Here is a 12,259-nt window from a genome sequence, read left to right on the forward strand (position 1 = left end):
ATTTGCACAACAACCACAAATCATATGGTGCATTTTGCCAGATTGTCATCAAGCGGAACGACGTTTTGCAAACACAGACAAAGAAGATTGTGTGCGTTTGTGCGTACATAACCAGAAAATATTCGAAAGAAGATAACAACAAAGAGAATGCAAATAAAAATTTTACATCTTAATACCGTCAAATCTGGCCGGCTGTTAACAGCTGTTCGCGTGAGACCACCTTTTTAAATCCGCCTTGGTACCAGCCTTTAATCTTCAATTATTGGGCTGTGTTTATTAATTAATACCAGCAACAGCTGATTGCATATAATTTTACGTTGCGCTGTGCGTTTTTGATTAGATCAATCGAAATCTGTTCAACCTCTCTCGCTCCTAGTGTCATTTTTTTTAAATGACAGTTTGTTCTCACTCTCACTTCTGTTGTTTTCCATTGGTATTCGGCAAAAAAAAACAACTGAAATTCTATTACAACACAAAATAAAACCTTAAAAGTATTAATTAATACAGACAAACACCCCCTTTTAAGCAGATTGTCTTGTTTGTATTTGTATTAAACAAAGTACAACATGTGTAAATTAAAAGTAAAACCACTGCCAACAAGTAAACAACTAGAATAGTGTGTCCGCTGAGTTGAGTGCTAAAATATTTCCGGGAATGAGGAAAATGTCCACTACCAAGCAATGGCTCTTTTTGTTTGCTGCCGTATGTCTAATGATGGTTATAGGCTATTGGGTGCTGGGATCCGAAGTAAAGATAGCCGGTCAGTATGAGCAATTCTAATTTATTTTATATGAGTAATATAACAACTTCTTTATCTAATAGCTTTGAAACCGATAACAAAATTGCAACATTCAGCCACTGCCTTGGAAGGTTCGTTGTTAACCGTGGACAATTTCGATTATGAGGAACAACTGGTGGTGCTCTATAATAGAGTTCCCAAAACGGGTTCCACCACTTTTGTAAATATCGCCTATGATCTATGCAAACGAAATCGTTTTCATGTGCTGCATATTAATATAACAGCGAATAGTCATGTCTTGTCATTGCCCAATCAGGTAATCTAGTAGGCAGTGTTTATTTCAATTTCTTGGAATTATTTCTAATGACACAAAAATTTTGTCAAAAGGTCTCCTTTGTTCGAAATGTCACCAAGTGGCATGAAATGAAGCCGGCGTTATACCATGGACATGTGGCATATTTGGATTTTTCAAAGTAAGTTCAATGAAATGGAACGTACCTGTAACAAAAAGCTTACTAAGCATTTGTAAATTTTTTGTCGCTGATAAGAAAATATATATGTAGGAAATGTGGCTTTTGAGTCTGCGTCTATATATAAAAACATCTAGGAATTTTCAAAATTCTTAGTCACAAAGAAATCAATTATACTTACTAAGTGTTTCGAATGGTTTTTGATTACAAGTGGTACATACATATAATATATTGACATCAATTCGATACTCATGGCAAAAGAGGCGTCAGCATTTGCTGAAAGATAATTGAGCCAAAAATTTTCTAGTTTGTTCCAAAAACTTAACTTCATCATCAGACATTGACAGCTTATGGTCTCCAATATTGTCATTAATTCTTCTACTATATCCTCATGGATGTTGGGTAAACCCTTTCCGATAGGAGTTTTAGTGTAGGGCGGCCAATTGTCTTATGTGTAGTAAACAGGGTTTCTCCAACCAAATTTCAGGGCTTTATTTCTATACCCGACTTTGTTACAAATTGCAGGGGCACCTCGGAAAGACTTGTAATGAGGGCCTATTTAGAGCTTTTTGACATCTCTATCTTCACTAAATGCAAACCATTTTCTTTTACAGATTCCAAATTGCCCATAATCCTATCTATATTAATATAGTACGCAAACCTCTGGATAGACTTGTATCCTATTATTATTTTTTACGCTATGGTGATAACTATCGTCCGAACTTAGTACGTAAGAAAGCAGGCAATAAAATTGTAAGTCTTCTTATATAACACTTTATCATATTTGGTAACATGAGTACTAATCGAAAGGCCTTTATTTTACAGACATTTGATGAATGTGTAAAACTGAAACAACCCGACTGTGATCCCAAAAATATGTGGCTACAAATTCCTTTCTTTTGCGGTCATGCTGCCGAATGTTGGGAACCTGGCAGTCAATGGGCTTTGGACATGGCTAAGACGAATTTAGTTAATAAATATTTTCTTGTTGGAGTTACGGAGCAAATGGAGGATTTTGTGGATTTGCTGGAGCGCTCACTGCCAAGGTAAGGAGAAATGAATAATAGCCAAGTCATTGGACCATTAATAAGCTATGTAGTAAAAAAGAAAATTTTACTTGTATAAGCAAAGCTTTATAACAATAACTTAATCGACGTAAGTGGGTTACCATTCGGTATAAAAAAGTCCGAATCCTGGTGAAAACAACAGAAGTGACAATGTAGTTGGGCGCCGTTTATGGTCGGTATTGTCAAGCTGTCGAAACTATATTTTTTTGTTAAACTGTAGCTGATGCTGATATCTTTAGATTATTTGCGGCGAAATAACTGTCAAAATCCAAAAGGTAAACATTAAACCAATGGGAATTGTCATGAACGTCTATCATCTATCACCCGGCACGGGATAACTAGGAGCATCAGCTCCAATCTGTGTGATATTCCTTGTTACCACGATAAGCTAAGCTGGGAGCTACTGAGCGCGTCCACAGGTAGCGGATAGTGGAATGCTCCATACGGGTTAGCTGCAGGTCCGCCCTTTTGATGTTCGCAGCGCAGAACAGGTTCATCTGCTTCATCCCCACCGGTCGAATACCATGAAATCAAATTTCCTGTCCGCATATCGGAAGTGCAAATAAATCTCTCTCGATAATCTTCAATGAAATTATGTGACCAAGTGCGGAATCGTGTGACGCCCATTTTAGTAGACAATTTGTCGAGCACCAATTGAATGACAAGGCAAAAGGAGCGTATTACGGAATGCAAGAAGTCTCCCGATCGACGCAGAACCACAGCTTTTCGGAGGCGTAAATGTTGCCGAAGCTATTAGGAGGGCTAAGCCATCAAAGGCTATGTGCCCTGACGGAATATTAAAGCTCAAACATCTAGGCGAATTAGGAGTAAAAATACCCATCTACCAATCTATCCATCTCCACTATAGTAGTATGGAAAATGGGTTGGCTAGTCCTTACTATCAAACTCTAAGAAATTGGGTCAGTAGATTGGAGTTGCTATTTAGTTAGAGTTAGGAGTTGTGGGACACGTGACTAGCAACCTCGCTTAGTAGACGTTTAACTCGGAGAGCTTAAATTTAAGACCCATGTTGCCCCGATAGAACTCCATCTCCTTTTGGATTTTTTTTTGTGAGTGTGGAATGGAGCCTAGCCATGTGGCGCCGAATTTGTATAACGAGATTAGTATTTTTCTCCCAATGACTACATTTGAGCCCCATATTGTCCCGAAAAACCTAAATATCCGTTTTAATATTCTTTTTGGGTTAGAACGGCTCGCCAGAAAGTTAGCGCTTACAAGTACCGATCGACCTACAATTCTGTTTGTAGGTCCCTCGTCGGGACCCCATCCTACTCATATATACCATTCATTTGCCACATTGTCCTGGTCTTCCCAGATCTCAGTTTGGGGGTTTCGTGGTGGGGAGCTTCCTTCAGATTCATGCTTTACTATCTAAGACGTTTTATTTGAGTCCTTTATTACTATTATAGACTTTCCGTTTGTGCCTTCCTTTGGGTTGGGGCGTTCCCTAGTTACTTGGCGCTAAATTGGGATACCAGATTCGTACACTTCTACAAAAGCCCTATCCCGGCACGGAAGTGCTGTAACACCACACAAGCTGGAACATTGATGTCCGATCTGTGTGGTGTTCATTGCTGTCACGAGATGCTTAGCTGCGAGCTACCGGGTGCGTCCACTGGTTGCGGATAGTGGAATGCTTCATCCAGAGTAGCTGTAACTGCAGCCGCGGACAATCAGCGGTAAAGAGTGAAGAGTCTCAGTGAGAGGTCGGGTGGCACCGGCTTTTGCACAAATACTGAGTGCCTACGATGCTCGATATGACAAGGCGAGTTATTGGCGCCTTTAAATAACCAAGGCAAACCTGTGCCCGCGGCGATCGGTTCTTTATTCCAGAGCGGGCTTGCTCACCTATAGGAGCTTAACGAGGATCGCCACCTCCACATGAAAATGTTGTTACAACAACAACAACCTTTCCCGACTAGTAGCTGCAATTGCAGTCCCGGACAATCAGCCAGGCAGCATCTGCTCTTGCTTAAATACTGATACTCAATATGAAGTTACGATACGAGTTATATGTGCCTTCAAATAACCAATGGCCATAAAGTTCCCCCAGAAATCGGTTTTATGGATGGGTCCCATCCATCTTTGGTCTCCAAGTGTCAAATCAAAAATTGTGCCATTCGGTTCATTACTTGGTATAGCTCCAAAAGATCAATTCTTATCCATTATCCTTGTTTGCCTATAGAAAAATATGAGGCAAAGAACTTGTCAAATGCGATCCATGGTGGAGGGTTCGGCACAGCTGGTTTCTCGGTTTCAAGTGCTGGTTATATTATCCGTTTATTAACTCCTCTATATCCTTCATTTTTTTTTCTAGAATGTTTCATGGTTTCCGCGAATATTATCAACATTCAAATAAATCCAATCTCCGCAACACTCTAAATAAACGTCCTCCAAGCGAATCAACGGTAGCAGCTATTATGGAGTCTAAAATATGGAAAATGGAAACAGAATTGTATGAATTTGCATTGGCCCAATTTGAATTCACCAAAAGGAAACTGATGCAACCGGATAAGAAACAGATACAACGTTTTATGTATGAAAAAGTCAAACCAAAATAAAAGATGCTATGGAGAGTGGGGAGGCGTTCATACACAAGTAAATGAATGTCCGAATTGTAAAGGAAAGAATCCCAGTTGTAAATAACCACACAAAAAATCTTCCCCTAAATGGTAACTGTACATCTATCGATTGGCCCTGCCTAATATCTGTGTTTTTGCATGTAGCTCCTCTAATGGAAATCGTATGTACTTAATTTATGCTGTTTTTTAATTTATTTTATTTTATTAGTTGAAGAAAAAAAGAGTAGCCTAAGGCTAAGAAAATGTAAGGACTTTTTCATCCAAAAGACCTTCTTACCCAATAGTTTCTAATATTTAACCACATTTTTGTATATTAATAATTTTTCTAAGTAGTCATTAGATTTTAATTGCTCTAGGGTTACCCCTCGAAACATTGTTTTTATACCCACCACCGAAGGATTGGGGTATAGTCATTTTGTCATTCCGTTTGCAACACATCGAAATATCCATTTCCGACCCTATAAGGTATATATATTCTTGATCTTTGTAAAAATCTAAGACGATCTAGCCATGTCCGTCCGTCTGTCTGTTGAAACCACGGTACAGTCTTAAAAAATTGAGATGTTGAGATGAAACTTTACACAGATTCTTTTTTTGTCCATAAACAGGTTAGGTTCGAAGATGGGCTATATCGGACTATATCTTGATATAGCCCCCATATAGACCGATCCGCCGATTTAGGGTCTTAGGCCCATTTAAGACACATTTATTATCCGATTTTGCTGAAATTTGGGACAGTGAGTTGTGTTAGGCCCTTCGACATCTCTCCTCAATTTGGCTCAGATCGGTCCAGGTTTGGATATAACTGCCATATAGACCGATCTCTCGATTTAAGGTCATGGGCCCATAAAAGACGCATTTATTGTCTTCTTCAATTTAGCTCAGATCGGTCCAGATCCAAATCGTCCAAATCGGAGCATATTTCGGTATAGCTGCTATGGGGCATAAAGTATGCATTTTCACCGGATTTTGACGAAAGGTGGTTTACATATATACCCGAAGTGGTGGGTATCCAAAGTTTGGCCCGGTCGAACTTAACGACTTTTTACTTGTTTCAACTTCTTTAGTTGCCTTATTAGTATTAATGCCTTTTTTGTTTGGTATGAAATGGAAGGAGTGTTTAGACATTTTTCCTTCTGATTGCCTGTCAGTTGCCAAAATGTTTAATATTTTCTTTAATTATTGAGTTTTTACATTTTGTAAAAGAGTGTTTTATTTTTTGTATTTTTTTTTTCAAAAACTCAACATGATTTTAGAAAAAACCAATACTTAATGATAAGGTCTAAGCAAACAAACTAGAACTTGTATAAAGTACCAAGTCCCCCCAGAAAAAAAAAACTAAAAACTGTAGCAAATTGTAGCATATCAATATTTTAATTTTTATAGGATAAAAAAGTATATCCCGAAAGTCTTAAAACTCATTAGTGTTACATGTACATATGGGACATTTCGCTATGAATTGAATAGTTAAAAATAGACATTTTGCGAGAAAATTTCTAGACTGGACTTAAAGAAATTGATGAGCCAATTTTGAGAACTTAAGCTTTTACTACTCATTTGGCGACATTGGCTACATAAAGCCTGGTTATGTTGTGAAAAAGTATAATATGAACTAGGGTGACCAGTTCTTTTTTTTTTGGAAAGCGGGTTAGGGTATTTTGAGCAGATTTTAAAAAATTTCCCAAAATTTTTGTCTTTGAAGACAAATTTCTAGAAATTTTATCTTAAAAGAGAATATTGGAGACATTTTGCGGGTAAAAAAATTTCCTGAGAATTTGGTTTTTATAGAAAATTTCCCAGAAATGTTTTCTTCGGAGAAATTTTTTTAGAAATTTAGCTTAAAAAAACTTATCAGAAATTTTGTCTTTAAGCCTATTACTGACTTCGACTTTTCACACGAACAACTGTCAAAACGTACTATAAAAAATTGGCGGATAATGCGAACACATTCCGTACAAGTGGTACTGAGTTCTATGAGCAAAATAGTAGCGACATGTCGCTGCATCAGGATATATTTAGGATATATTTCGCTAGTTTCCTAGTCGCGTTAGGATGCGAACCAGTTGCCCAGTCTCGTTAGGATGCGAACTAGTTTTCCAGTCGTGTTATTTATGGTACCAACGGATCCGTCAGTTAGGATGCGAACAAATACCATTAATTGGTGGTTAAATCCTTAGGGCTTCTAGCTTTCTGACTGAATTTCTAGAAATTTTATCTTTAAAGAGAATATTGGAGAAATTTTGTGGTTAAGAAAATTTCCTGAGAATTTTGTTCTTTTAGAAAATTTCCCGGAAATGTTTTCTTCTGAGAAAACTTTTAAGAAATTTGGCTTAAAAAAAAATTATCAGAAAATTTGTCTTTAAGCCTGGAACTGACTTCGATTTTTCAAAGGAACAACTGTCAAAATGCTCTATAAAAAAATGGTGACGAAGATAATGCGAACACATTCCGTACAAGTGGTACTGAGTTCTATGAGCAAAATAGTAGCGACATGTCGCTGCATCAGAATATATTTAGAATATATTTCGCTAGTTTCCTAGTCGCGTTAGGATGCGAACCAGTTGCCCAGTCTCGTTAGGATGCGAACTAGTTTTCTAGTCGTGTTATTTATGGTACCAACGGATCCGTCAGTTAGGATGCGAACAAATACCGTTAATTGGTGGTTAAATCCTTAGGGCTTCAGCTTTCTGACTGAATTCCTAGAAATTTTATCTTTAAAGAGAATATTGGAGAAATTTTGTGGTTAAGAAAATTTCCTGAGAATTTTGTTCTTTTAGAAAATTTCCCGGAAATGTTTTCTTCGGAGAAAACTTTTAAGAAATTTGGCTTAAAAAAAATTTATCAGAAATGTTGTCTTTAAGCCTAGAACTGACTTCGATTTTTCAAAGGAACAACTGTCAAAATGCACTATAAAAATGGTGACGAAGATAATGCGAACACATTCCGTACAAGTGGTACTGAGTTCTATGAGCAAAATAGTAGCGACATGTCGCTGCATCAGGATATATTTAGAATATATTTCGCTAGTTTCCTAGTCGCGTTAGGATGCGAACCAGTTGCCCAGTCTCGTTAGGATGCGAACTAGTTTTCGCTGTTATTTATTATTTATGGTACCAACGGATCCGTCAGTTAGGATGCGAACAAATGCCATTGGTGGTTAAATCCTTAGGGCTTCTAGCTTTCTGACTGAATTCCTAGAAATTTTAGCTTTAAAGAGAATATTGGAGAAATTTTGTGGTTAAGAAAATTTCCTGAGAATTTTGTTCTTTGAGAAAATTTCCCGGAAATGTTTTCTTCGGAGAAAACTTTTAAGAAGTTTGGCTTAAAAAAATTTATCAGAAATTTTGTCTTTACGCCTAGTACTGACTTCGATTTTTCAAAGGAACAACTGTCAAAATGCACTATAAAAATGGTGACGAAGATAATGCGAACACATTCCGTACAAGTGGTACTGAGTTCTATGCAAAAGTTCTAGCAAAATAGTAGCATGTGCCAGGTCGCTGCATCAGAATAAATTTAGCACAATTTTAATTGCAAATGTATTTAAATGCTCACGAAATGGGCGGAAACAACTCTGCTTCAATACTGTTGTCTTTGTTGTTGTTTGTGTTCTAACAAAGAAAGAGACCGTCGGATTTTGCAATAATTTAATAGGCATTTGTAACGTGGTTTTATCTACGGCTGAGGTAGGCCAGCAGTCGTCCAGGGTTTTCCTTTAAGGACCCACAAACCTTAAATAATAACACACTTATAAATCTCTTTCTGGGTACGCAGTACTGGTTTAATTGATAGTATACTTCAGTAAGTAAAATTGAAAATTATGTTCTATGATGCAAACTAATTGCCTAATCGCATTAGGATGCGAACCAGTTGCCCAGTCGCGTTAGGATGCGAACTAGTTGCCTAGTCGCGTTAGGGTGCGAACCAATTGCCAAGTCGCGTTAGAATGCGAACCAGTTGCCCAGTAGCCCATTCGCGATAGGATGCGAACTAGTTTCCTAGTCAAGTTAGGATGTGAACGAATCATCGTTAGGATGCGAACCAGTTGCCCAGTCGTATTAGGATGCGAACCAGTTGCCCAGTCGCGTTAGAATGCGAACCAGTTGCCTAGTCGCGTTAGGATGCGAACCAGTTGCCCAGTTGCGTTAAAATGCGAACCAGTTGCCTAGACCCGTTAGGATGCGGACGAATCAGCGTAAGGATGCGAACTAGTTTCTCAGTTGCTTAGGATGCGAACTAGTTTTCTAGTCGCGTTAGGATGCGAACCAGTTGCCCAGTTGCGTTAGGACACGAACTAGTTTCCTAGTCGCATTAGGAAGCGAACCAGTTGCCCAGTCGCGTTAGGATGCGAACTAGTTTCCTAGTCGCATTAGGATGCGAACGAATCAGCGTTAGGATGCAAACCAGTTGCCCAGTTGCGTTAGGATGCGAACTATTTGCCTAGTCGCGTTAGGATGCGAACTACTTACCAGTCGCGATAGGATGCGAACTAGTTGTCTAGCCGCGTTAGGATACGAACCAGTTAGATATTTCGTTAAAATTTTGTCTTTAGAGAAAATTTTTTTTTTAGTTGAAAATTCTCCGAAAATTTTTCCAGGAATATTTGTCTGTGTAGAAAATTTTCCAAAAATATTTTTTTCTGTCCTAAGAGTAAATTTTGCAGAAATGTTGTCTTTGGAGAAATTTTCGCAGAAATTTTGTCTTTTCAAAAAATTTCCCAGAAGTGTTTTCGTAGAATTTTTGTCTTAAGAGACATTTTCAACATATTTTTTTAAGAGAAAAATTCCCAGAAATATAGTTTCTAAAGGAAATTTTATTTGAGAGAAAATTTCATTTAAATTAATTTTACCCTTAGAGAAAATTTTCCAATAATTTTTTTCATGGAGAACTTATTGGAATTTTTTTAAAAATGTCCTTAAAATTTGTTTCTTTGGAAAAAAATTTACAGATACTTTGTTTTTAGAAATTATTCTCAAGAAATGTTATCTTTAAGGAAAATTTGAAGGATTGTTTGTCTGTGTAGAAAATACCCCAAAAATGTTTTTCTTTTGTAATTAGAGCAAATTTCGCTAAAATGTTGTCTTCAGGTAAATATTCGCAGAAAATTTTTGTGTTAAGGGAAAATTTCCGACCAATTTTATCTAAGAGAAAATTTCCCAGAAATCTCGTTTTAGAGAAAAATTTTCTGAGATTTACAAAGAAATTTTTCCAAAATTTTTTTCGGATAAAATTTTTTTAAAAATGTCCTAAAATCTTTGTCTTTGTAAAATTTTTGTGTTAAGAAAAAATTTTCAACAAGTTCGTCTAAGAGAAAATTTCGCAGAAATTTTTTCAAAAATGTTTTCAGAGAAAATTTTCTAGAAATTCGTCTTCAAGGAAAATTTCCAGGAATACGTATTTGTCCGCGTAGAAAACTTTCCATAAATTTTGTCTTTAGGGAAATTTTCCATGAATACCTTCGCTTTCTTTTTTTGGTCTTAAAATCTTATTAAGATTCCATTGCAGGATATTGTCCGGCTATAGACCATTTCGTTCAATGCTTTCTACTCACAGAATAGCACAGCAAAATGTGTGATGTTGCTAAAAAGCATTTGACCCGTCTATCTGTATCGCGATTTCTGATTAGCCAAGAATCTTCATCAGCGGAATTTGTCAAATGGATCATGGTGCTTAACATACCAAACTAACTAAAGTGGGTTGTAAAGCACATATCTGAAATTGAACAGGGCTTTTAAAGATTTTTATATTTCTCTTCAGAGAAAATACTTTAGAAATTTTATTTCAAGAAAAAAATTTCCCAAAAAAATTTCTTAGAAATATTTCCTAAATATATTTCTTTTAGAAAACATTTTGTAATTTTTTTTTTTAAATTCCTAGAAATTTTGTCTATTGAGAAAATTTTGCTTAAGAATTTTTCTTTCAAAATTTGTATTCTTATATAAAATTTTCTATAATTATTGTCTTGAGACAAAATTTCCTAAAATTTTTATCTTGAGAGAAAATTTGCTACAATTTTCGTCTTGAGAGAAAATTTCACAAAAATTTTGTTTTAGAAGAAATTTCACAGATATTTTGTCTTTATAAAGAATTTTACAGAAAAAGAATAAAAAAAATATTCTAAAATTTTTCGATGTAAAAAATTTTGTCTTAAACGACATTTTCTTGAAATTTTTTCTCGGAGGAAATTTCATGGATTTTTTCGTTTTTTTTATGAGAAACTGCTTCCGACTTAAATTTTCCTCTATACAATTCTATCGGTTCATTGTGGAGTATCCCATATACTACCAATAGTAATAACACTCAAAACAGACAAGGTATAGCCATATTAGTCATTTATTATACATTAATGACCTTAAACTATAGTATAGTTTACATTTAAATAAATGACAAAAACGAAAAACAAAAATGAAAAATTAAATTTTTTATACCTATTGACAATACTAGAAAACCGAGAATGTTACATATAGTATATATATATATAATTTTATATAAAAACTTATGCATATGATATAAATATAGATGAACAAACTTATAAGTATAAAATTTTTTCCAAAATAATTTTAGTTACAACTCAAGAGAATTTATGTGTGAAGAAAAACCTACTTTCAAGACAAAAAATAAGAATTAAATAATTAAAATTTACAAATCACACTGTAAAATGTAATGATATGATCATATATAAATTATATATGTATGTATGTTACATACACAATACACGATGTATGTAGTATATTTATAAGAGGATATATATTTGAAAGAATAAAACAAGAAATACTAAAATCTATGATTATTTTTGGGGGAGGAAGTCGAAGTAATACAAAATCGTTAGACTAATTACAGAGGATCCTATTGTTAGTCATTCCCCCATCCAGCCGGTTGTATGTACAGCATTGGCCCGATGGAGTTGTTCATTGGCAAGGGCTGCCGCCTCAGTGTACGGGTTCGTACTTTTTATACCCTACACCACTACTGGGTATTATAACATAGTGAATTTGTTTGAAACACCCAAAAGGAAGAGAGATAGACCCACTGATAAGTAAACCGATCGGCTTAGAATCACTTTCTGATTCAACATGGAATCAACATGGAATGCGACCTGTAGTTTGTGTACAAACTACAGGTCGCAATTTCCATTGGATTGTTTTCAAATTTGGTATAGGCATGTTTTTCAGACTAGAGCCGATGGCTATTGAAAATGGAAAAAATCGGTTCAGATTTAGATATAGCTTCCATATATATGTTCGTCCGATTTGCAGTAATATGCAATAAAATGGTCATTTGTTAACCGATTTTCTGAAATTTGACAGGAAGGATTTTCTTAAGACTCTCGACATTACTATGCGTCGTAGAGGGAAACGGGCCTTAATTTGTGACTCCATC

General features: G+C 35.9%; 1 protein-coding gene across 2 annotated transcripts; it reads left to right on the forward strand.

Moving 5' to 3' along the window:
* The first annotated feature begins 415 nt into the window (after positions 1-415).
* On the forward strand, positions 416-11,547 carry LOC106088850 (heparin sulfate O-sulfotransferase). Of its 2 annotated transcripts, XR_001221521.2 has the most exons (7): positions 416-760; positions 823-1,055; positions 1,127-1,212; positions 1,824-1,962; positions 2,035-2,255; positions 4,615-5,040; positions 11,444-11,547. XR_001221521.2 is itself a non-coding variant. In XM_013254550.2 (6 exons), the coding sequence occupies exons 1-6, from the start codon at positions 655-657 to the stop codon at positions 4,856-4,858; spliced, it is 1,029 nt and encodes a 342-aa protein (XP_013110004.2). In that variant the 5' UTR covers positions 416-654; the 3' UTR covers positions 4,859-11,420. The 2 variants fall into 2 exon arrangements, 1 of the variants encoding a protein (XP_013110004.2); XM_013254550.2 differs by lacking the exon at positions 11,444-11,547 and having other exon boundaries at positions 4,615-11,420.
* Positions 11,548-12,259: the final 712 nt, after the last annotated feature.

The sequence above is a fragment of the Stomoxys calcitrans genome, chromosome 3, assembly GCF_963082655.1.
Source record: "Stomoxys calcitrans chromosome 3, idStoCalc2.1, whole genome shotgun sequence".
NCBI classification, from domain to species: domain Eukaryota; kingdom Metazoa; phylum Arthropoda; class Insecta; order Diptera; family Muscidae; genus Stomoxys; species Stomoxys calcitrans.